The 26,846-nt window shown below is 38.4% G+C and overlaps 1 protein-coding gene across 1 annotated transcript in view; it reads left to right on the top strand.

Moving 5' to 3' along the window:
* The window catches only part of PHLPP1 (PH domain and leucine rich repeat protein phosphatase 1), a 278,132-nt gene that overhangs the window by 236,089 nt on the left and 15,197 nt on the right, over window positions 1–26,846 (top strand). The window contains exons 13-14 of the mRNA XM_027869097.1: window positions 13,795–13,925; window positions 26,560–26,664. Of these exons, the coding sequence (XP_027724898.1) occupies window positions 13,795–13,925; window positions 26,560–26,664 (236 nt within the window). The remainder of the gene's footprint in view (window positions 1–13,794; window positions 13,926–26,559; window positions 26,665–26,846) is intronic.

Genomic DNA, 26,846 nt, shown 5'->3' with positions numbered 1-26,846 from the left:
TGTCCAATAGCGGCAAAAACTTTTTAATCACCTGGCATGTATAGGATCCTGTGCAGAGGATTCATGGAGAGTTTTGAGACTTTCAAAGTTGTCTCATGTCTGTACTTTTATCTTTATAACAACTTTGTGAGTTTCATAGGGCAAGTGTTATGATCATACCTCTCTTCTAGAAGAGGAGACTGAGGTACTGAGAGATTGAGTGACTTGGCCTAAGATTTTTTCCTGGGGAAGGGATGTAGTTCAATTTCATAGAATCATAGATTTAGAGCTGATAGAGACCTTTAAGGACACCTAGTCCAACTCTCCCCCCCCATTCCATTTTACAAATGGAGAAACTGAGGCCCAGAGGAATTGTGGCTGGCTCAAGGAAATAAGAGAGAGAACTGTGATTCAAACACAGTCCCTTAAAATCAAATCTATCTCTTTCCAAGACTTTTATATTTTTCTGGAAGAGACTTTAATTTTATTTCATTTAAATATATTTTGTTTTTACATCTCTATTATTTCTAGGTATATCCTTCTCCGCTTGCTAGCCAGTGAGCCATCCTCATAACAAAGATTTAAATAAGAAAGAAGTAGGGAAAAGCAGATTGACACAATCAATCAACATATCAATCCTATCAGACAGCATATGGTTATCTTCCCCCACAGGCCCTCACCTCTGCTACAAGAAGGAAGGGAGTTGCAATTTCTCAACACCTCTCTAGGCTGGCAGTGACTTTTTAAAGTCTATTTTTGTTATCTGTTTCAAGAATATCCCCAGTTTAATTATGTAAATATTTGTTCCACAATGTATAATTTCTTATGGCGGGGGGAGATTTTCCTGTAAAAAGATCTATGTGGTAGAGCTTAATAACACTGACTTTTAAAATATATATCATTACTGAATTTGTATAAAGTTTCTCGTGAAGCTTTAAAAATTCACTTTCAGCAGCTCCAAAGTGACCACTTGATACAAGCTTTTGGCATGGAATAACTGTGGTTGGCTGAGACTTGGCAAAGCCCAGGAAACTGAGGCTTGCAGTGGGTGGTTTTCCCTCTCTGACACAGGAAGGAGCTGACAACTAAGCTTTCTAGGGGTTCTCTAGCTGTCCATCATTCCAGGTAGCCGTTGAACTCTGTATCTTAGAGTGATTGTTACACTGTTTTTATGGGCTGCCAAAGGGGACACCAAACACAGAAATGAAAAGGAAGTTTCGAGATTAACCTGTTTTTTGGACATGGTTACCTTGGCTGACCTTTAACATCATAGCTACAGTTGCTTTTTGTTTACATTTTAATAAATAAAGGTTATTTATTTTTTTTTAAAAAGTACCTAGTTAGAAAATACATCCAGTAAACATTTACAGTTTTTCTGAACGTGACTGAATCTGGAAAAACTTGAAGCCTGACCATTTGTAAATTAGGTTCCCTTTGCTTTCCCCTAGTTCCACATCTCTCCCATCCTCTTGTCCTCACTGTATCCCCTGGCTTTCCCATTATGTGCTTTCTGTTTTTTCCTAGTTTGTCTTAAATTATGCTTCCTACAGTCATAGACGCAGAGCTGTAAGAAACCTTGAAAGGTCATCTAGTCCCAGCTCTTCATTTTACAGATGAAAAAGTGACTAATTGAATTGAAGGCTTTTAAAAAAAGTCCAAGTTGGTATTGTAATAACTGTTCCTTTAACCTAACAGTGACAAGTACAAGCACGTTTATTTAGACCATCCAAAGAGAAATTATTTGTGAAAAGTAGTTCCTGGATCTCAAGGAGTTCTCTTGTCAGGTAGTAAATGTGCTGTGAAATATCTATGTCAAGTAGTAAATATGCATTCTAAACTGTGCTCTAAAAGCCTGTTTTTCGTTTTTGTTTTATTTTAAGAAAAAATTATCCCAAATTGAGATACGACAGCCTTGACTAAAATTATTGCTGTTACAAACCCCAAATTTGGGTCAGGTGACTCATTCAAGAAGTGTTGGAAAATATGGTGCAGCAGTCATGCAAGATGATATTAAACAAGATTTAATTTGGCCATTTCAATTACAGAAGGTTAGATGAAGTTATGAAAATGTAAAAATGAACAAGCATGTAATGTCATTTTTTAGTATCTCTCTAAATCATTCCTAGTCATCAAGGAGGAAAGTGAATTTTTATAGTTTTGTTATTAACAAGACTCTAAAAGCTACGAATGTGGAATAGGGAAAGGGAAGAGAAAATAAGCATTTATTAAGTGCCTTCTTTTTTTTTGGTTGTGTCTGACTCTTTTTAAGCATTTATTAAGTGCCTTCTTGTTGTTTGGTTGTATCTGATTCTTTATGATCCTATTTGGGGTTTTCTTGGTAAAGATACTGGAGTGGTGTGCCATTTGCTTCTCCAGTTCATTTTCCAGATGAGGAAACTGAGGGAAACAGGGCTTGCCCAAGATCACAGAGCTAGTAAGTGTCTGAGGCCACATTTGAACTTCGGTCTTCCTAACTCCAGACTCAGCATTTCTATCTCTCTGTCCACTGCGCCACCTAGTGGCCTTTATGGTATAAGCAAAGGTCCCCTAACTCAAGCTTTCATACTCCATATTGATCTTTTTTTTAAAAAGACAAACTTGAAAAACCATACATATAAGCCCTAAAACAGCAACTTATCCGCCCTCTTTCAAATGAGTAAAATGCAGCCTAAAGCTTTTTTCCGTTTCAATACATCCAGTGAGTGATCCCTTAAAAGTGATAACCAAGCATCAATTTGTTGATTATGATTAGGGTCAAGGGAGTAGAAGTTGTCACTGGCAAAAAATAAAAATAAAAAAGGAGCATTGCTTTCAAAACTTTCCAAATGAACTGTAATCTTGAGATCAGTGGAATCTTTGGGCCCAGTCCAGCTCACCTCTTCTAAAAGAGCCTTGGCAATTCATTCCTTCCTTCCCCCCTCCATTGGCCCTTGAAGACCAGCCAGGCAGTAGTCTCAGGGAATAGAGTTGGCTCACCTCTCTGCTCAGGTCCGTTTGGAAAGTCCTGAATGCAAGGGCACTCCCTGCATTATAATTAGACCTCACTCAGTTACTGTATGAAAGGGAGACCTGGTCTTGGTATAAACTTGTGCTTAAGACTTGTCCTGATGTTTGTTTTGTCTAGGAGTTGCACTTAGCAGTTGAGTAGCCATGGATAACAGAACTGTGCCAAGGCCTGTGCTTTTTAAAAAAAAAATAGTCACCAATGGCCACCTGGCAGCTATGCCTTTTGAACTACTGCTTTTACAGCAGCATTCAGGTTACCATGATTCTTAATTACTGCTGCCAGAATACTAACGTTAGTCTCCTAGTCCTGCTTGGGTTGTAAATGTAGTTTAAGCAACTGAAAGAAATCTGTGACATATATAGTGGACAGACTCTCCTATTTAAACTTAAAGAGCACATTAGTAACTTCTCTTTCAAAACAGTGTCTCTGACTTTATTACTTAATTACAGGATTCAGTAATACTGTTTAAAATGTTAAAACTACTCAGGAGAAACTCCCATTTCTGATTCTTTTGTTATTCTGAGCTCTGTAAGGGAGCAGACCCATCTCCAGAGTGGGTCTGAGTTCAGAATCTGGGGGTGTTGCCAAGGAAGAGAGGATAGAGTTCTCTACTAGGGCTGCACTTGCCTCTTGGGAACAGTGGCTGGAGGACGCTGAAGGTCATTTAGAACTGAGCACCTTTTGTTTTTTCTCTGAAGTAGGATGAAACAGGAGCTCTCAGTCATAAACACACAGACAAAAGACATGGAAAAAAGGGCTGGTTGGAAAAGGTGTTAATTCATGGGAAATGGGGTAATGGAGGAGGTTGGGGGAGGTCCCTTTTGTGGAAGTTTCCCTGATGAGGGCTACAGATCAATCAAGGTATCAGTTTCACTAAAGACCTAGCTCAGTCAATAACAATGACAACACAGCAAATTCACATTTCTGTAAGCTCTTAAAGGTTGGAAAAACACTTCCTCATAACATACCTGTGAGGTCAGTATACCTGATTTACAGATGAGGAAACTGAGGCTCTGAAAGGTTGAATAACTTGCCATATTTGCCTAACTAGTAACTGCCTGAGTTTGGAGTAATATTCAGATCCCCAGACTCTTAAGTCTAGCATTCTGTCTGCACTGCTCCCCACTTCCTCCATAAAGTTAATTCACTTCAGTACAGCTTATACAAGTATTTACCTCTGAGGTGCTTGCCATGTGCAAAGTCATTTTGCAGTAGGAATGAGAAATGAAGGCTCTGACCTCCACGAACTTAGTCTAATAAGGTACTTAGTTTTGTGGGGAATCACAACACACTTGCAAATAAATCTTATGCTAGACAATGTGATAGGGACAAATGAGAGACAAAGTGGTTTGAGCTGTACCTTAAAGGAAAAAAGTTCCAGAGACAGATGTACAGAGAGTCATTTCCATTGGAGATGCTGTTCCAAATGAATTGAATGCCACAGACATTAATCTCCTAATGTGTGCAAGGCCCTATGGTAGGTGCTGGTAATGCAGATGAAATAAAGCAGTACTAACCTCCAAATCTATATTCTACCTGATTATAAAAATCTCCTTGTTCCCCAAATCCTTATAGGAGAAGATTGGAAAATAGCTAATAGGCAAGTTTGTTCGGAATTCAGAGTGTGCAAAATGAAATGGCAATGTATCCCCACCTTGTCACAAGGGCTTAGAATATTGTACTTAAAGCCAGGAAGATTTGGGTGTAAATATCACCTCTGATACTTAGTAATTAATTCTATCACTATAGTCAAGTCACTTACTCAGCACATCTGTAATTAAAAAGGACAGTAATGCCTATGAGAAGCCACATGGCATATTGAATAGAGAGCTATCCTCATAGTCAGGAAGAACTGGGCTTATGCCCTGCCACCAGCATATACTTGCTCTATGACCTTGGTCCAAGCAAATAACCTTAGTTCCCCTGGCAACTCCCTCAAACTAGAAGTTGATGGACAGTTGCCAGTCTGCACTGAAGGGAGAGAGAGAGAGTGTTTTCCCCACTGGGCAGCTAATGAAATCATAGATCTTAGACAGATTTGATAGGTGAGGTAACTCCCTCACAAGGCTGTTGGGTGGCTCCAGTGAGATAATGCAAGGACTTTGCCCAATGGAAAGCACTGACTCTGTGTCAGAGAAGCTGTGTGACAGTAGCTAGAGAGCTGGCCTCCGAGAACCCAGGAAGTCTGGCCTCAAGGCCCATCTCTGACACCTGCTGACTTTGGAACCCTGAGCAAATCTTTGAACTTTTCAGTACTTGGGCAGGTCTCTAAAATTATAAATTGTACAGTGCACTTGCTAGTCTGCTTTGGTGGTGGAAAGAGCTTCCTCACCAGGCATTCCTGACCTCTGTGAAAGCTTAGGTCCAGTCCAGAAAAGAAAATTACTTGCAGAAGGAGCAGGATGCAGTGGGGACGTAGCTTGACGCTGCCTAATCTCTGGCCGCTGTGCTCCCTGCCTCTTCACAGGAAGACTTTAAGAGCAAAAATCCTGAGCTGCATTCTTCCAACCCCTAATCTAATCTGTGATTAAAATGATTGGTTTATAAGTCTTTTATGGATTTCCTGCGTGTCATGTGCTAAATGAGATTAAAAATAGTTGTGGTAGATGGCACTAATTGATTTCAACATACTTGAAGTTATGGAATATACAATTTCAGTATGTGTATTTTTGTAAAATAATACACTTTTTGAAGGAAAATGCCTAAGGAAGTGAGTTCTGCTAGTGAGACTACAGGTAAGTAAATCTGGACCTGAGAAATTATGTCCAAGCCTCAGTTTATACAATAGATGTGTTGTTGAAGGATGGCATGTAAATAGAATTTTTAAAGAGCAAGTCATTTTTAGCTTAGTAGGTGAGCTATCTGAAAGAATCCTAAAGTCAGACCTTCTATAAAATGAGAAATCTTGCTGTAATATGTTAATCAGCAACTTCATTTGATTACCCAATAGTAAAAATTTTTCACTTTCATTGTCTTTAATTAGAGCATGCCTTTAAAGTCCAGTTGAAGAGAATGATGTAAAAGAAATGTGAACGTGGTTTTATAAACAATCAGAGGGTCTTCCATCATAACATTCTTTATATTAATGAAGATTAAGATTAATTTGTATTTTTAATAGTTATACAGGATCATTGACAAAGAATAGAACTTGACCTTTTTGCCTTGTGAGTGACTCGTTCCAAACTCTCAGTATGAGTCAACAGTGTGATATGACAACCAGAAAAGCTAATGTTGTGTTAAGCATCATTGAGAGAAACAAGGGTCCATGTCCAGGGAGAGGACAGTTCTACTGTAACTAGTAAGATCATATTTGGAGCATCTTGTTCAGTTCTGAGTACCCCATGTGAGGTTGTGCTAAAGAGTGTCCCAAGAAGGGTGAAGGGCCTCCAGTTCATGCCATATGAGGGTTAGTTGAAGCAATTGGTGACATTTAGTCTAGAGAAGAGAAGATTTAGGGGGAATGTTGATAGTTATTGTTGTCATTTGTGTCTGACTCTTCATGACCTCATTTTGGGGTTTTCTTGGCAATGATAGTAGACTGGTTTGCCATTTCTTCTCCAGCTCATTTTATGGATGGGGAAACTGAGGCAAACAAGGTTGTGACTTGCCCAGAACTACAAAACCTGTCACACAACTAGTTAAGTGTCTGAGGCTGAACTTGAACTCATGATGATTAGTCTTCCTGATTCCAAGCCCAGTGTTTTCCCCACTGTTCAATGTGATAATTACCTTCATGTATTTGAAGGATTGTCATGTGGAATAGGGAAGCGTTTGATCTCTTCTACTTGGCCCCAGAAGGTAGAACTAATAAGCAAAAGGTAGAAATTGCAAAGAGACGAATGCAGAGTTTATGGAAAGAAAGACTTTGTAACAAACAGAGTTGTCTAAAATTGGAATGAGTTTCATGAAGAGGTGGTGGCTTCCTCTTTGCAGGAACTCTTTTAAACAAAGGTAGAAAGATCACCTGTCAGCTATCTTGCCTTCTTGTGTGTGTGTGTGTGTGTGTGTGCATGCATGTGTGTGTGTGTTTGTATGTGTATGTATCTGTGTAGACACAGACAGATACATGTATATATATTTATACCCAGATACATACATGTATGTGTATCCTTCAAACACTTACCTCCCAGTGTCTCAGCTTAGCTCATTTTCCACTGCTCCTCCGCCTCTCCTCAGCTACTCATAGGGACAGTCATATTCCTGATCTTGCCATCACTGACAAATGCTCTGCTTCCATGGTTATGAACTTGGAAATTCCCTTATCTGATCACAGTCTGTTGCCATTCCTTCTCTCCTCCTGCCTCGCAACCACAAACCCTGTTCTTGGTCCAAACCATAACCTGCAGTCCTTTATCATCTTAGGTCTTTCCCAGGCCGTCATTCCTGACCCAGCCAAACCCTTGTCACTGCTCTGTCTTGACCTCCTAGTGATCTAGTTCCTGCTCTGCTCCGTCCTCTTCTTGCCCCCTCATCCTCTCTCAGCCTGGGGCATTCCTACTATCTTCTGCCTTTCCTTGTACTTGTGCTGCTGAATAAAGCTGGAGAAAATCACGAAGCTATGCTGACCAGACCCTCCTCTTGTCTCTCTCACGTCTCCCCCATTCAGTCTGTTGCTGAGGCCTGTTGGTTTATTTTACCTTTGTAACGTTTCAGAAGTGGACTGTTGCCATAACCTGCTAGTTTGGCTCCCTGCATCAAGTTTCTTCCTGCTCCAGTCCATCCTCTCCTCTGCTGTCGAATTGATCTTCCTAAAGTACAGGTCTGACCACATCACCTCCAGTCCTGCATACTCAATCTGCTTCTGTTTGACTCTTAAGGCCCTTATTAACTTTGACTGTCCCCTCCCCTACCTTTCCAGCCTAGCATTCTCTCCCTCCCCATAGCTGCCTCCTTGTTTCCTTCTTCAGGAAGCCTTTCCACTTCCCCATAATTCTAGTGCCCTCTCTCTGTTGATTACTTCAAATTTGTCCGGTTTTTGTTTGTTTGTTTGTTTTTTAAAATGTGTACGTAGTTGATTTTATGTTGTTTCTCCTCTTAGACTGAGCTCCTTGAGCATAGGGACCATCTTTGCCTTTCTTTGTGTTCCCTACACTTAGCATAGTGCCAGGCACATGTAGACACTTAATATTTATCAACTGACTGATTGACCTCTGTAGTCTGACTCCAAATTTACACAGATCACATTGCTCTCTTTACCACAGCACTTAAGGTTTCCTCCCACATTTGTCCCTCTCCAAAAAAAATGTAGCTTTAAGCTGCCCTCCCTAGGAGGCAAAGAGACAGCTAGGTTGCGCATTAGATAGAGTGCTGAATGAAAGTCAGGAAGACTTGAGTTCAAATTCAGCTTTAGACACTTTTTAGCTTCATGACCCTCAGTTTCCTCTATTGTAAAATGGGAATAATAATAATAGCACCTACCTTTCCATGGTGGTTGTGAGGATCAAACGAAATATTTGTAAAGCACTTAGCATGGTTTCTGACACATGATAGGCATGATATTATAAATGCTTGTTATTATTATTATTATTGTTATTATTATTAGCCAGAGGCTCTGGGTTTAAGTCTTGAGTCAGCTACTTACTAAGTTTATGACTCTGGACAAATCGCTTTTTCTCTCTGGGTCTCAGTTTCCTTTCCTATAAAATTAGTTAGACTAGATGACATTTCAGGTCCATTCTAACACTTAATCTGTGACTTTATGATTTGTCTTTCCAGTTCTACTTTATATTACTCCCCTCCATGCATTCTATGCTTCCATTCACACTGGACTGCTGACTGTTCCCAGAATTTGATATGTTACCTTTCACCTCTGTGTATTCATGCTAACCCCTATGCTTGGAATGTGTGCCTTCCTCATCTGTGCCTTTCAGATTTTCCCCTAGATATTCTTCCTTTCCCATGTTGACTGTTTACTTGTTACCTTTTGTCAAAAGCAAGGTTTCTTACAAGGAAAAAAAATTCATATGGGCATTTGTGTCTTCTAAATCCAAAGTAAAAATTAACACCCTCTAGACCAAAGAGGACAAAAATTTGTTCTTCCCTGAATCACAACTTGGTTGTATAGAATGAGGATTGCCCTAATAGTGGAAAGAAGTTCAGTCAGAAAGTAAATTAGGGATGACTATTATGCCTACATGAGCCACTGTGATGATGAATAACTATGTGTAAACCAAAAGGAGCTAGTTAATCTTTGAGTACAGTATTTGGGAGAAAATAAGGAGTTTAATGAGATTTCAAGACAAGTCCTAGGCAGATACATAGTACCCTAAACAGTAGGAAATTTGCTGTGACAGTTTTGGTGGTGAGAGGGGAGGGTGTGGGGGTGAGTGTGTGTAGAAGAAACTATACTATATATACAAAGATTTGTAACACTAGGAAAATATATCAGAACAAAGTGAAATATTGCAGCTTTTATGTTATGGTTTTAAGTGATACATTATACACAACTGTTTCTTTGAAATATTCTACTCTTGTGCATAGGTAGCTTGAATTCATGTTAATTAATACAGTGCCATTATCTAAACATGTTAAGAGTTAGCAGCGGTAAGTTTTGATCCGAACCATGATTCATTTCACAACCACGAATAATCTTACTTTTGTGGGGGTTGGGTTATTTTGGTTTTGGCATTCATGCCAGAAGTTTGTTTTATAGAAAGTTAATTATTGGCAGAAGTATCCTAGGGTGGGGTTGCAGCTTGTTATTGGGCAGGGCTGGGGGGAGAGAAGACAGTTTTCTTTGCTAGCCAAGATTCAGCCAAATTCAGCATTAGATGCTTCCTAAACCATGTTTCTTTTTTTAAACTGTTTCTATTTTAAAGAAATCTCAATACAATGAAGCAGTGTTATGTAATGGAAAGAAGGCTGCATTGGAAGTCAGAAAACCTGGATTTGATTCTCAGTGCTGCCATTTACTAATTGTGTGACCTGCAAGTCATTTCAACTCTCCATGCCTCAGTTTTCTCATCTGGAAAATGAAGGGATGGGGCTAGATGACCTCTATGACCCCAGGCAGCTTTTAAATCTAGGATCCTATAATTTTAAATATCATAGGCAGAAATAATAACAAGGTACTGATCTTTCTGAAAGCAGTCTCTGGAAACTGTCAAACAGGTAATTATTTACTGAGCCCATATGTGCGAAGTACTGTAGGACACAAGGGGGAAAAAGTTTGCCACTCAAACACTGAATGACTTTATTTAAGGCTAATCCCTTAGCCTATCTGGTCCTCAGTTTCTTCATTTGCAAAATGAGAATTTTAGCTCCAGAACTGATTCTATGAGTACAAGACAATGCCTCTATCTGTCACCGGGGAACTTTGAGTCACTATATCCAGAGAGGTGCCTGAGTTTCTGTAATTTGCTAATGGAATAAACAGAGCTCCCTTGAAATGTACAAAAGTGGTAGGAATGATAAGAATTCACATTGATCTAGAACTTTACACATTGCAAAGCACTGTGTTCAGGAGTTCTATGGTAGATAGTGCCAAGGATATCAACCTGATTTTTACCAATGAAGAAACTAAGGCGCAGAATGGCCTTACCTGGAGTAAATGTTTGAACTGATTTTAAGTAGAACCTTGGCTGCCTACCAGCTAAATTTTGTGTTTACTGAAATGGCTTCATTCCCAGAAAAGGTATTTTCATAACTTTCCCAGAACAACTTTGAGCTTATCGTAGGGTTTTTTCTTAATAGTAAATGATTTTCTTTTTAGTGCCAGAGGTAGGATTTTTAGGGTTTTTATTTCTCTTCTGTAGATGCTCGTGTGTGTGTGTGTGTGTGTGTGTGTGTGTGTGTGTATGTATTTCATTGTCAGAATTTTCTTCAACTATTTCCTTTTAATATCTTTTATCACTTTGCTCCTGTGTTCTCTAGATTCATTCCTGACAATCATTGTTTATACTAAGCTAACCAAAATTGTCTACGCTTTCTTTGGTCTTTGCTATCTCACCAGTTGCAAGAAAGAACTGTTTATTCTCTCATTTATATTGCTATATACACTATACTGACTCGATTTTCAGTTTTTTTAAAATAATTAATTTATTTTTAGTTTTCAACATTCACTTCCATAAGATCTTGTTTTAAATTTTCTCTCCCTACCTCTCCTCCCCTCCCCAAGAGGGCATGCAAACTGATACAGGCCCTACTTATACATTCATATTAAGCATATTTTCCCATTAGTCATGATGTAAGGAAGAATTAGAACTGATGGGAGGAACCATGAGAATGAAGCAAGAAAACAAAACAACAGAAGAAAAGAAGATTAAATAGTATGCTTTAATCTGCATTCAGACTCCATAGTTCTTTCTCTGGATGTGGATAGCATTTTTTCAATTTTCAGTTTCATTGTATTCACACGTATTCAACTCAACAAATATCCACTGACTACTTTTATGAGCGAAATACTGTGCTAGACATAGTGAAAAGAACATCCTGAAGAAGATCCTGAATCAGAAGAGCCTTAGATTTGACCATGAGCAAGGCACTTAACCTTTATGAGCCTCATTTCCTTCATGTGTCAAAAAAAAAAAAAAAAATTAGAGACAGTACTGAAGGATGATGCTTAAGGCAGAGGTGGTGGACTCAAACAGAACTCTCTAGTATGGCCTATAGAACTAGATTAAAATGTAACTGGGAAATGTTTAATAAAATAAATAAAAATACAACATAGGTAATGTTAATTTGTGATTTTCTAAGCCAATATGTGGCCTGTAGAGAGCTGTTTGTCTTTGAATTTTGTCCTATAGTATCAAATGAGAAGGGATGTAAAGGGCTTTGCAAGCTAACACAGGTCTCTCTAACACCACATCCAAGATACTTTCCATTATAACATGCGGTCTCCATTAGGGGAGGTAGCTATGCACACAAAGAACTTAATTATATAAGGCACAATAGTGTGGTAGGAAAGGTCCAAACACAATACTAGGAAAGCATAGTTGAGTAATTTATTTGCAGGTGAGGAGTTTAAGGAAGGCTTCTTGGAGGAGATGACATCTGAATTGGGCCTGTTCTAGTTCCTTATCTGTTGCAATGGATCACTCAGAACAATCCCTTTAATAGAAACATCCAATAACCTCCAAGAAAAATGCAGGCCAGGAAAGTGAAGCAAGTAAAAACTACTGGCAGAAAGATTCACTGGGATCCCAGGAGCACTCCACCAATATCTCAAAACTTCCTCTGTTCCCTTGCCAGAGGATTCACAGCTGGATTTCACCTGGGTAAAAAGTCTCAGGTCTGCCCACGGTGTCTTGGCTCACAATAGTGGTCAGTGCTGTAGAATCATGGAGTTAACTCAAGACTCCCTAGTTTTATCCTGGCCCAAAGCAGACCTTGAATGACAGGAGAAGGACTTTCTGGGTATGGGGAATCAGGAGAACAAAAGCATAGAGTTTATTTTATTTTGTTTGTTTTGTTTTATTTTGTTGTTTTTTGTTTTGTTGTGTTTTGTTGTGTTTTGTTTTTGGTGAGGCAATTGATGTTAAGTGACTTGCCCAGGGTCACACAGCCAGTAAGTGTCAAGTGTCTGATCTGAGACCAGATTTGAACTCAGGTCCTCCTGACTCCAGGGCTGGTGCTCTATCTACTGCGCCACCTAGTTGCCTCCATAGAGTTTATTTTGTAAATAGTAAACAGATCAGTTTGACTAGAGGAATAGATAGGGTAAGTAGTGAGTGATAAGGCTGAGAAGGTGGATAGGGAAGGGAATGGGGAAACAGAGCATGGAAAGTCTTGAGTGCTGAACTAAACTAAAATGTTTTATTTTTTTTTAAAGCAGTCATCCACCATCACTGGTCTTTGGGGGCATAGAGAAAAATTATTTATCTTTTATGAATATATTGTTGTGTAAAGTGGAAGATATGGTACCCAAAATTGTTGATTTTCACTTTGCCCACATTTCCTGTCCATAATTATGTCTTTTAAAGAGAATTTTAAACAAAAGATTTGTCCATAGATTTAACCTGCTTTAGATTTCTTAGTAATTTTACATTATTCAGAAACTTCATTTTCTCTTTAACCCTTCTTCATTACCATTAACTAAGATGTTCCCCAAAGCCAGACCACATATAACTAGAGAATGGTGGCTACTGATTGTTTATCTTTTCAGTTTGGTACATTTTAGCCTTTACATTCTTGCTTTCTCTGTCATCTGGATGATTTTCCATTAATGTGACCACAGTCATACCCTATTCAATATGGCTTCATGTTTTCAAGTCAGATTTGGTGTCACCCATTAAATGGCAAGTTCAGATAGTAGTTTTATCTGCTGTATTTTACTGAGCTAGTTATTTAATGGAGCTTTTTGGGAAGCATGCCCTCTCATCTTATACATGGATAGTTCCCTCATTTTGAATGTTTCTTTTAAAGTACAGAGTCTTTTATAAGTTGCATTTTGATAGTTTCTTATTTGTAACCACAACCTCTGTGACCAAAACAGCTGCAGAGATTGTGTGGGCAGTAGAGAATCCACTGTCTTCAGAATGTTTCTGTTGATGTTTAATTAAAATCAACAACAACAAAAAAGAAGGAATGAAGGGTGTGTGGTAACATTTGTGATTCTGTGATCTGAGGGAAAAGTACAAAAAAAGACGTTTACATTGCATTTAATTTAATTGTAATTAATTTAAAGGCTGATTTATATATTTATGGCAGAGCAGTAAACAAACTGTCTGGTCTTTCCATATTCAGCCTCTTTTAGTACTGAATGGTCTTACGCGTGACCTAATTAGGCAGAAAAGGGTAGGACCTTGTGACAGAGCTGGACCATTTCCAAATTCTCCCCGTTTCTTTATTGTGTTCTCTTGTGCCTTCAGTGTGTGGACCTGAGCTGTAATGAGCTAAGTGAAGTCACATTACCTGAAAACCTGCCTTCAAAGCTACAAGAACTAGACTTGACTGGAAACCCTCGGCTCGCCCTGGATCACAAAACCCTGGAGCTGTTGAAGTAAGTATAGTTTTCCTGAAGCTTAGTTGATTACAGAGTTATCCACAAAGCCATGGAATGTTCAACACAATAAAAAATACCAGACTAGACACCCAAGACAGACTATTCATTGTTGCCCTGTTACCTAAGATTCACTGAGAGCATTTTCAGGAGCAAATTAGAAATCTAGTGGATCTGAAAGATGGCATCTCACAGTGGAAAAGTGGCTATACATATGCAGCTCTCACCGTATGGGCAAGAGGCATTTCCACTCAAAAATGAGCCCTAAGATAATTTTTACCACTATCCATTACATAGTAAAACTAAAAGAAATAAAACTCCTTTTAGCTGGTAAGCACTTTGGCTGAAAGTGCCATTCGTATCATTTGGGAAAAGAATTGGACCAAATTTCTTGAGTATGGGGACCTCACAGGTGAGAAAACCTCCACCAATGCAAGTCGGCACTCTCTGCAACTCATAATCTTAGAGAGCTGCTTAGAGCACCAATAGGTCAACTGATTTGCCAGGGGCCACACATCCAGTATGGGTAGGAGTGGAGCTTTAACCCAAGTCTTCCAGGCTTGGAAGCCAACTGTTCAGTATACTATGCTGCCTTCTGTATCTGTACCATTAATGTACTTTAATTTGGGAAAAACCTACAACGTGATCTTTCATTTTACCTCCATTTGAATTATTTTGGTCATTCTTAGTGCCAGTTTGGATTCATTTTCTCGTAGTAGAGTGAAGAAGAAGTTATCTTTGGTATGCATCCAAAGTCTGTTGGCTTATTAAAGAGGAAAGAACACTGACCCTGGGAGTAAGGAGAAATAGGTTCTTTCTCCTACTAATTACTTTTATAAACTTAAGGAAATCACTTAACTTCTGAGCCTCAGTTTTCTCATCTATAAAATGAGGAAGTTGGATTACACCAGTGTTTTTCAAACTGTTTTCCACAGTCCCCTGGGATTCCATGAAGCAGTCTAAGGGATTCTAGGGAGAAAAAAAATTACAGTGTCAGAAAAGAATATACAACAAGATCTTTCAGCTTGACTTAAAATGATCAACATTCATTTATATTCTTGGTATTTTAAAAAAAAGCTACTCTACATTTCTACATCAATGGCCAATTATAGATAATTGTAAAATCAGAAAAAAAATCCTAAAAATAAGAGAAAAGTGTTAACAACCAAGTCTCTGATGATGAAGCAAACATCCACAGGGACAAAGACTGTGACTGAACCTGTGAATACATTGAAATGGGAAACTCCCTCTTCCAGTGCAGATATGATGCCTGCAGGGCTACAGAGTTAAATGGTTTGTCCCAGGGGTCACAAAACCAGTGTTAGTCATATTGGGAACTTGAACCCAGGTAATCCTGACTTCAGGGTCATCTTGCTAGCCACTGTGCCATGTTTCTCTAATTCAGGTTTACTTCTGGTGGTCCTGAGGTACTCTGTGTAATTTATTATGAAAAAAAGTTTTAAACTAGTTCTATCACTTTGGTAGCATTTCATAGGCATTTGTAAATTGAACACTTAATTAAAAAAATAAGCCTCAAATGTTTAAAGCGAAAATGCAAAGAACCACAATTCCCTAGAAATGCTGACTAATATCTTACTAAGGAGGGGAGAATTGAATTTGTTGTGAAGCATCCTATGAAGTATTGTATTCAATATTATTTCCATTTGTAGACCACTCATTATAGTAAATAGCCACATTCTTTTCACTAAGTAAGAAGTAATACTTGGAATAAAGTTGATCTCAAATATAAATTAAAAAAAAACCTTTGAATTTTTTTGGTACCATTAAAAAAAATATTGTTGAGATCTTATTGCAGAGGTTTTTGCTAATGTATTTTCTACTTGAAAGACTCCAAACTTCAAAACACTTGAGAACATTCAACCAGCTAATATCTTTTATTCATCAGAAACACTTAAGTTTGTTTTTGTGTTTTTGTTTGTTTTTTGCTTTTTTTTTTGGTACAGACAGCTAATTTGAGGGTACTCTGTGTGTGTGTGTGTGTGTGTGTGTGTGTGTGTGTGTGTGTGTGTGTAAATATCATGTGGAAACCTTAGAGAAAAATAAACATTTCAGACTTGTTCTACAGCAATAATGTTGAGATATTCTTTTCAGTCATCCAGAATTTACTCTGAAGTTGTTTGGAGTCTTTTGCAAATTAACTTTTTTGTTAAACTTAATTTAATATAATTGATAAAAAATTCTGTTTAAAATTGAATCACTTGCATTTTGCTGCCAGTTCTACAGGATTTCCTTCATTAAAATGATTGTAGGTTAAAAGTTGTTAAGTTAAAAGTATGTTCATATTATAATAAAGACTTAATTGAAAGTGCTTTCCCAAATTCATCGTACTCTAAAACATTACTGTGAAGTAAGGAAAGGCAGGTATAATGCCTGTCATCAAAAGGGGGAAATTGAAGGCCAGAGAGAATGCGACTTTCCTTTTTAAACATTTATTTTAATTAATGTCCTATTGATGCTTGTTTTTACATTGATGTTGTTTCCCAGTAATCTTCCTTCCCCAAAGAACACTCTCCTTTAACAAAAATACAATTAAACTAAATAAGCTATCAAATTGATTATGTATGACAGCCTGGTTCTCTCTGAAGAGATGGGGTTGCCTCCCTAATCGGTTATCTGGAGTCAGGATTGGACAATGCATTGAACTGAGTTCTGAAATTTTCAGTATTTTTGTTTGCACTATTGTGTGGTTCTTATGTATATTGTTCCCTGAGTTCAGCTTACTTCACTTTGCATTATTTCAAACAGATTTTCACAGGTCTCTATGAATTCTTCATTTTTGTCATTTATCATAGTACAATAATGTTCCATTACAGTCATAGATTGTAGTTTGAGCCATCATTTCCCCAAGATTTTGACTTTCCAAGGTCACACATGATAATCTAGGAATAGGATCTTTTCTATTAACTCTGTGAAACCCTTCCCTTGATCCTTCTATTCCCACTATCATCCTATATCTCTTCTGTCCTTTGTGGCCAAATTCCTCAAAAAGGCCATCTGCAAAGGTGCTTCTGTTTTCCTCTCACCCTTTTCTTAACCCTTTACAAGCCAGCTTATGATCTTATTGTTCCACTGAAACTGCTCACTCCAAAGTTACCAGTGAGCTCTAAGCTGCTGAATCCAGTGGCCTTTTCTCAATTCTCCTTCTTCTTGACTTCTCTGCAGCCTATTGATCCCCTCTTCCTTAATACTGTCTTCTCTCTAGGTTTTCAGGATATTGTTCTCTCCTGGTTCTCCTTCTACCTTTCTGACCACTCCTCAATCTCCTTTGGTAGATCCTTATCCAGATCATGTCCCCTCTAATCATCGGTGTCCTTCAGGATTCTGCCTTGAGTCCTCTTCTCTTTTCTCTCTATAGTGCTTCACTTGATCTCATCAGTTCCAATGAATTTAATAACCATCTCTGTGCTGATAATTCTCAAATCTACCTTTCCTGCTCCAACTTCTCTATTGACCTCTAATCTCTCATCTCCAGCTGCCTTTCAGACATCTCAAACTGATGTCCAATAAACATTTGAAACTAAGGGTTTCCAAAACAGAACTCATTGCCTTTCCCTTAAACTCTTCCCTTCCTTCCTTCCCCATTACTGTAGAGGGCAACACCATCTTCCCTCAAACTTCCATCAGTCTCTCAAACTTGCAACGTAGGAGTTATCATCACTATCTTTCACTCCCGCACGCCAATCCAACCTGTTGTCAGGGCCTGTCAATTTAACTTCTACTACATTTCTTAAAATATGCTTCCCTTTCCCCTCTGACAGTGCCGCCACTCTAATATAGGTCCTCATCATCTCACAACTGGAGTATTTCATAGCCTGACAGTGGGTCTGCTGCCTTAAGTCTCTCCCCATTAGGATCCATCTTGGTCCAACCACATCACTCTCCTACTCAGTAAACTCCAGTGGACTCCTGTTGCTTCAAGGATCAAATAGAAAATCTTCTGTTTGACTTTCAAAGCCCTTCCTAACCTAACCCACTCCTACCTTTACAGTTTTCTTACATCTTACTGTCCATCACATTCTCTTCTGTCCCGTGACACTGGCATCCTGGCTGTTCCATGAACAAGACTTTCCATTTCTTGGCTGCAGGCATTTTCTCTGGCTGTCCCTCATGTCTGAAATGTTTTCCTTCCTCTTCTCTGACTACTGACCTCCCTGCCTTTCTCTAAGTCCCAACTAAAATCCCATCTTTTGCAGGAAGGCTTTCCTAACCTCTTACTTCTAGTGCTTCCCTCTATTAATTCCTACGCATCCTGTATTTAGCTTGCTTTGTATATATGTTTTTTGCGTTTTGTCTCCCCTATTAGATTGTAATTCCCTGAAGGCTGTGACTACCTTTTGCCTTTTTTTTTTTTAAATAAATAATACCTAGCACTAAGCACAGTGCCTGGCATATAGTAGGTGCTTAATAAATTCGAAATGATTTCTTGATAGGCACATAAGATATTTAAATTTATTTCTTTTCCTTTCCTTTCTACTTCCTCTTGCCTACCCTTCAATCCCTATACATTTTCCCTCTCTTCCCTTTTCTCTCTGTGGTCTCCTCTTTTTTCTTTTCTGTTTCTGCCATAGGTGTGCCGACCTCGTTCCTTTCTGTATCATCACTGATGGCCATAGTGGATTTGATTTAAATCACTAGTGAGAAATCTCTAACTTCCCCTTAACTTTAATATATATTTTTTACATTTCTGGAAGTTGTTTCACTTTTAAATGTCTGTACCATGTTTTAAACTCAATTATTTAGACCTTTATTATTCCATAATAATTTTCAGTTACGTCAAAATTATAACGTTTTAATTTTAAAATCTAGAAAAAATACATTTAAATGAAATCACTAAACAGCGAAATCTTATCAGTTCAACAAATTAATCCCAAATATGTGGCAGATATTTCTGTCACACTTTATTAGAATAGCAGCTGCCACTATTACTCCAGATATTTAAGTTGTTTTGTTTAAAACAAAAAGCTTACCATTCTGATTTTTAACAAATTGTTATTAGTAATCTTATTCTAGTTAATGTAAATCCTCCTTTTGAGAAGTGCTGTGGAGATTCAAAGTCATACTTTGCTTAATAAGATTCTCATAGAATTTAACCCTGACTCCCTTCGGATAAAGTGATTATTTCTTAAATCTGTAATGAAATTAGACCTCTACTGTGGCTTGTTTTAATTTACACATACAACTTTACTAAAATGGTTACATTCCATTTTCCCTCATATACTATACATTATAATTTTAAGAAATCAAAGTATTTTATAATATTGAGCTTTTACATCTACAAAGATTTGGGTTTTTTACCAAAAACTTTTTCCCACAAAAATAATACTTTTAAAACCATTGTAAAAGTAATTTTTATTCACCCTTCTGATCGCACAAGACTTAACCACACCTTAGACATTGCTGCCTCCCAGAGTGTGGAATGAGAAGTACAGTAATATGTAATCAAGGCAGTTTACAAGACATCTTTTTCTTTTAAGGAGAGTCTTGCTCGTTCTGTTCTGTACCTCAGGAACAAACTTTTAAGTGTCTCCTCTGTGCGGGACACTGGGCTGGATGCTACGGGAGCTTACTAAGAAAGCTTTGTGCTCACGATGCCTACAGTCTAACCATGGACCAGTCTCCCAGTCACTCTAGACTAAAACATTTCGTGAGAAGTCCTATGAGAGGTACAGAGAAAGCAACATTAATATCTTAGGCTTTGTTTGGATAACACTTTGGGTGCTTTACAAATATGTAAAATAGGTAGATAAAAATAAAACAATAGATACAAATATAGACAATACACAGACCACTTTCATCTTCTGTCTTCTGATCCTCACAGGGCTTTGAGATTTATGATCACCTTTTCACAGGAAACCAAGACTCAGGGCAGCTAAGTAAATTAGCTAAGGTCAACATGCAGCTATAATTGCCGAAAGCAGAGCCCAAACTGGATATTCTGGAGAAGTAGAACTCCTTAGTTGAGGCTAGAGATTCATTTTTGTCCTCATAATCCCATGGTGCCTGTTAAGTAGTCAGTGCTTAGTAGATTTTTTTTTTTAATTAGTGCTGAATTCAGTACCCTTTCTACTATACATGCTCCTTTCTAAAAAAAATTTATTTTAACATTTAAAAAATTTTTCATTTCCAAATTTTATCCCTCTCTCCACCCCCTTTATATGTGCTTCTCAAGTAATGATAATAAAAATAATAATAGCTAACTAACGTTTATATAGTCTTTAAAGGTTGTGAAGCACTTTACATATGTTACCTCTTTTGATCCTCACAACAATCCTGGGAAGTTGGTGCTAATATCCTCATTTTAGAAATGAAATAACCGAAGATGAGAAAAGTTGTGACTTGCCCAAGGTAACATGGCTATTAAGTATTAATGTCATGATCCAAACTTCAGTCTTTCTGACTCCAAGTCTGGCACTCTATCCATTGTACCACCTAACTACAGATAAAAGACTGTAAAGGATCAGATGAAGGAGAAATCACATTGACTGGGTAGTGGGTATCAGGAAAGATTTCTTAGAGAATATTGTATTTGAGCTGGTTTTTGAAACATGCATGGGATTTCAAAAGGAGCATGTGAGGGGTGAGGGAGAATTATACTCCAGGTGGAGGGAAAAGAATAAGAAGAATGTAGAAGCTGAAAACCTTTGGTGGTAGGGAGAGTTGGGGGGGAGGGTGGCGGGAGGCAGCATGTTAAGGGAGTAGAGTCAATACTCCATAAGCAGGATAGCAAGTAGTTTGACTGAACTTTATAGCAAGGGTGTTTGGATGTAGAATTAAGCAAAATAATGAAAGCCTCCAAAGCTCAGGTAGGGCTAAATTATGGAGGAGCTTGAATGTCAGTTTGAGGAGTTTGGATTTAATTCCATAGCTTTTTGAGCAAGAGAATGACATGATTGAAAATCTGCTTGAGAACGATTGATTTTTCAGGTGTTTACATGTAGGATGAATTAGAGGAGAAAGAGACCACAAGCTAGAATGCTAATTTGGAGGCTAATTGCAGTTATTCATTTGTGAAGTAGTAGAATTCTAGACCTGAGTGGTAGCAGTAGAAATAGAAAGGAATTCTAATGAAATTATAAATAACTTTACCCTAACTAACTCAAAGTAAGTTTTCTTAGGATCCTGAATTTAAAATTAATTAGACTAATTATCTCTCATTCTTTTAAAGTCAGAACAAAGTATAGTATATCATAGAAAGCACAAGATTTGGAGTTAGAAGGCATACTCAGACAAGTCATTTAATCTCTCTGGGCCTCAGATTTCCCATCTGTGATGGGAGATCACTAGATGATCTCTGGAACATTGTTTTTGAACTCTAAATCTTACAAATGCCAAGGATTCCATTATTTGATTCAATTGTCCTGTGTTCTTCGAACCCCAAACATCTCCTATAAGATTTTTCTGTCCTGATTTTTACTAGATTTATATTGAAGTGGTCTCATTCAATTATTGAATGACATGTGTTTGGCTCAGATTGGTAGGAGTCTGGGGTGCTTATCAGCCCTTATAGGAACCTCATTTACTTCTTGACAGATACTTCTACTAAGAAGACTTTGGGGAAATACAGCACCTAATTCTTCATCAGTAAAGGCTTTATGAAACAGTTACTCATTCATTCTTTATCAATAATGTAAGCCCAGTAAAGGAAAACCATGATTGAGGACATTCATGATTACTTGTTGAAGTTTCTAGACAACAAGTGATGACAGTCAGGGTTCATTGGGTAAAACAAGCCAGAGAAATGAGATAATCTCTTAGTGGAGATTTATGAGCTACAGAGGTCTTGAAATTTTCATCAGATTCAATGTTACGATTCCAGCTTCATCAGTTCAAAACTTGAGATAAGAGTGTAGCTCCAAGTGGACCCTGTACCCATCCCCCGCCCCCAAAAATCAGGGGGAAATCTGCTATCAGTTTTTCTGGACTATCAACGGCTTATGAAAAGGTATTAGACTGTAGGCTATATTAGAGTACTTTCAGTCAGCAACTCTAATGTGCAAATACTTGTATAAGTAGTATGAGGAAGAAATAATCCACATGCTGTAGCTAGCCATGGGAACAGCCTCTGTCCTGAGGCCCCATAGGCAGACTCAAAGCAAGTTTCACATGACTTTGCTCTGTCAGGCAGATTCTTCCAAGGTTTTATTATGGTTGTATCTGCCTGTCATTAAAAATGAATCACATTACACGTTTTAAATATTAGCTGCACAACATTCAAGGTCATAATAGCAGCAGTTCATGTTTATAGTTTCTGAAGCACTTCCCTCACAACAACCCTATTAAGGAAACAGTAAAATTGTGATTATCCGTATTTTGCAGATGAGGTTAAGTCACTTTGCTTACAGTTATGAAGCTAGTAAATGGTAGATCTGGGACTCAAATGTTGGACTTCTCTCTCTCAAGTCTAGTACCTTGTGCTTGTTTATTGCTTGGTTGTGTTTACCCTTATCTCTAAGGAAGCCACATTTAACCTCTTTAGAGGTAAATAATTTCAATTGTTTGCTCTGGCATTTTGTGGTGAGCTGTGGGCCTGGTCATTTTTTAACTGTTAAATTGTTTGTGCATTGAGTTCTCAAAAGTCATTTGCCACAACCATATTCTCTTTGGGATTAACTTACTTTCTGTAAGTTGAAAAGTTGCTGCAGAGTACAGAAGTGCCATTAGTAAAGACTGATTAAAGAAAAAACCAAACAAGGTTTGTTTTAAATCCATAAAAGGATGTGAACCCTTAATCATAGGAAGCAACTCTGGCATCTGACTCCAATTTAAATATATGTGAATATCTAGTTACTTAGGGCATTGCAGATTTAGTTTGCTTATTTTTATGTGCTTGTGCAGAGAGAGAGAAAATGAATTTTCTTATTTGTGCTAGCTGGGCCCTGGTTTCAAGATCTCAAGGACAAGGAAAAACAGCTTCACTAAAAAGGGATAGTTGGGATTTACAAGCATTCTCAGTAGAAGAGATTGTTAAGAGTTTTTAATGGGTTTGGTTTTTTTTTCTTTTATTATTGGACCAATGAAAGGAACTGGTTTCTTTGAAGTTTCTGCATTGTATGAAGGTCTTAGTACCTTACAAAAGAAGGCAGCAAAAAAACTTCATAGGGTCTTAAGGTTTTTGCCTTTAAGAAATACATTTCTGCTGATTCCCACTTCTGAAGCTTGAAAAGTTACATGAGAACTAGTGTTTAAAACAAACAAACAAAAAGGCAGACCAGTCTTGTTGGCAGAAACTGCCTCTGCTCTCTTTTTACTCACCTAGAGGAAGAGCTTTAACGATAAGATTGGAAACTTGGGATCAGATGCAGACCTTCCACAGAAGCCATGCTGTAAATAGAAATATTAACTTGAGGACTTTGGGGAATTTCCTTGGGCAGTATTTATGATTCGTGTTTTCTGCAATCCCTTACACTACAGAGCAAAAGTATATACACTAGTGCTGGTGGAGGAAAGTATAAGCTGTCATTTGAATAAAGCTTTAAGAGATAAATCCAAAGAAATTAACACCAGAAATAGATCTTCACAACGAATAATTCTTTTCTGCATGAACATTTGTTATGTGAGCACAGATGTAAGTCAGATATCAATTTACTCCTTAATTGAGCTGTGTGCATGTGTAGGGTAGTCCAATAAGGTTTTAAGTTAACCAGCACTAAGAAATAACTTAATTTTTTTGAGTGTTCTCCTCTTCTACCAGAGGTTGTGGTGGAAGTGAGTGTGTCTTGTACTAGTGTTAGAGAAGCAACATAGAGAAATGGAAAAAGTATTAGACTTGGAGTAAGGATGACCTGAGTTCAGATCCTCCCTTTGAGGCTAGCTGTGTGACTCTGGTGAAGTTTTGAACCTCAGTTTCTTCATATATAAAATGGGGATAATAATAGCACCTACCTCACAGGGTAGTTGTGAGGAACAAATGAGATGATATACATAAAGTGCTTAGGAAACCTTAAAGAGCTATATAAATGTTAGCTTCTGTTATTGTTGTTATTTGACATGTGCTAATTTTCTTTGATTCCACAACAACAAAATAGTTAAACAGACACACACACACACACACACACACACACTCATGCATGTGCATACAACAGTATTTGTAATAGGAAAGCTATGCTTATGCCATAGTACCCAGCCATTTATAAAGTCAAGTCAGCAAATATTTATTAAGCACCTCCTATGTGCCAGGCACCGTGGTAGGGGCTGGGAATACAAAGAAAAGCAAAGAACAATTCATGCTCTCCAGAATCTCATGATCTAATGGAGGAGACAGCTTGCAAGCAACTACATACGAACAAAATATAGACAATATAAATTGTGACTAATCGATAGAAAGTAGCCCCTGGTGGCAAGGGCGATTGAGAATGGCTTCTTGCCCGAGGTGGGATTTTAGCTGGAACCCAGAGGATCCAGAGAAATCCAGAAGGCAGAGATGAGGAAGAAGAGAATTCCATTCATAGGGGACAGCCAGTGAAAATTCCTCGAGTCTGGATGTAGAGTGTCTAGTGGGGAAAACAGCAGTGACAGTGTCATGGATCACAGAGTACACAGAGGGGAGTAAGGTATAACAGAACTGGAAAAGTAGGAAGGGGCCAGATTAATATCAACTTTAAAAGCCAGAGGATTTTATTTGTGTTCCTGGGGATGATGGGAGATGCCACTGGAGTTTATTGGAGAGTGGAATGATATGGTTATCCCTTCATTTTAGGAAGATCAGTTTGATAGCTGAGTGGAAAATGACCCAAAGGAAGTGAGACTTGAGGTAGGGTGTTGCAGTGGTCCAGGAGTAAGGAAATGAAGATCTGCACTTGGATGACAGTAGTGTCAGGGGAGAAGAGGTCATATCTGATTGATGTTACAGAAGTAATATCAATATGCCTTGACATCAGATTGGATATGGGAAGGGGAGAGGGTGGAGTGGAGAAGGAGGAAACAGTGAGGTAAGGTGAAGGCATATGCCAGTGAGAGAGAATGAGGAGTTGAGGATGACACCCAGGTTGCTGAGCTTGAGTGACTAGAAAGATGGTGAGACCCTCAACAGAATTAGGGAAATTAGGAAGAAGAGAGGGTTTGAGGAAAAGATAATGATAAAGATAAATCCTATTTTAAATGAAACAGATAGTCATGACAAGAATATAAATAGGCCATGTAGCATAGTAAATAGAAGACTAGTCCTGAAACCAGGAAGACCTGGATTCCCAATCTCTGAGTGCTCCAGGCAACTCTCCAACTCTAAATTACAGAGAAGATTCTGATCAATATTGATAGGATGCTTCTCACATGACAATTCCCTATACCAGTGAAATCATCCCTATCCCTATCTCTGCCCTCAGGGAGCTTACCTTGTAATAGGGTAGGACATCTATTAGTCTGTGTGATAGCCAGGGAAGAGTGTTTTGTTTTGAAAAGTCAAGAGAGTGAGTAGAGTCATAAGATGATGTCTAGTAGACAGTATGCAACGGTAGCGTAGATTTGGTTACTGTTCCCTGTGCAAGAGAAGGCTATGCCTGTGACTTCCGGGTAGATTCAGGTGACTAGGGGCAACTAGATGTGGAGAGCCCTCCCCTCTCAGGACAGCACAACCCACTGAAGGGGACCGCTGGAGGTCTGGCTGGAAAGGTCAGCAGCGTCAGGGTGGCAGAGCAGGTAGATAAGATTAAGCCTTTCTTGAGGCTACCTTCAATAATTCTATTTGGGAATTTTTTTAACTTAGTGTTTCTGTATTAGGGTTGTCTGTTCTTTGAACAATCATGACTTGTCAGAGTTGAAGTTGGGCAGCTGATAAAAATTCCCATAACATATTTGTAGTTCTTTAATCGGGTGGGATCCTTAGTTAGACTGGAAAACTGAAAATCCAACAATGGAAATACGTGGAGCACCAAAAATTAATTTGTGTATCAGGACAGAGAGAAAATTGGCTAAGTTTCTCATTGTTGTAACTTAAATACCTCAAAGTTTTCATAATTTCATCAGTATGGTGAGTAGTCCTTCAACCAAAGCAAATTGCAGCCCCTTTATACCTTATTAGATGATGGCCTAAATGAGTTGCTATGATCAAAAAAATCATCAAGTGGTAGTAATGAACCTTTCTAGTGGTCCTCAGATGAAAGTCCCCCTGTCCTCCTTTGGGCCCATACTCAGAGCTTTTCCAGTATGGTAGGGCTTGCCCTGCATATCCTTCATGAACCCAGGGGTCAGCTCTTCCCCACAGTGAGGCATCAGAGAAGATCATAAAAACACCACCTGGTAATTTTGCTTTGTCACTCACTGTGTTGACCAGTTGTATGAATGATTCTTACCTATATCTCAGTTATGTTTGTTTTCTTGTGTCTAGGTCCATTTAGCTTGCCATATATAGCATCTGTATAGTTCAATTAATAGTTTGATGTTGCCAGAAACAAATTTTATAGGTTTGGTGTCTACACCCTCTGATTTACGTAGTCCTAAACAACAAGGTATTTGCTGCTAGTAAAGATTTGGGAAGATTCTTTTGCATACCCTAAGCATAGTAATAAATCAAAGAAATTTTAACATTCCAAGAGCCTTGGGAGTTTGAGCTAATAAAGTGAAGCTAATGCTTGTCATTTGGCATTTTAGTGATTTCTTTTCCCCTTTCCCATCACAGTAATATCCGATGTTTTAAGATTGACCAGCCTTCAGCCGGTGATGCTTCAGGGGCCCCAGCTGTATGGAGCCATGGCTACACAGAAGCCTCGGGTGTAAAGAATAAGTAAGTGGATGACTTTGAAACAACAGGTGATGCCTTCCTTCTTCTCACAGTCCAAGTGAGAAAGAAGAAGAACCCAGTGCTTGCTTTTCTCATACAAAATCTAGTGGAGGACATTTTTCTCCCCAGAGTGAGATGGTGCCATGACTTATATTTGAACACTAAGCTATGCCTTCACTGGTGGG

This window comes from Vombatus ursinus, unplaced genomic scaffold (assembly GCF_900497805.2).
Source record: "Vombatus ursinus unplaced genomic scaffold, bare-nosed wombat genome assembly UNPS02014791.1, whole genome shotgun sequence".
Lineage (NCBI taxonomy): Eukaryota > Metazoa > Chordata > Mammalia > Diprotodontia > Vombatidae > Vombatus > Vombatus ursinus.
Note: the sequence above shows the minus strand (reverse complement) of the source record. Positions and strands in the feature narration are given on the sequence as shown.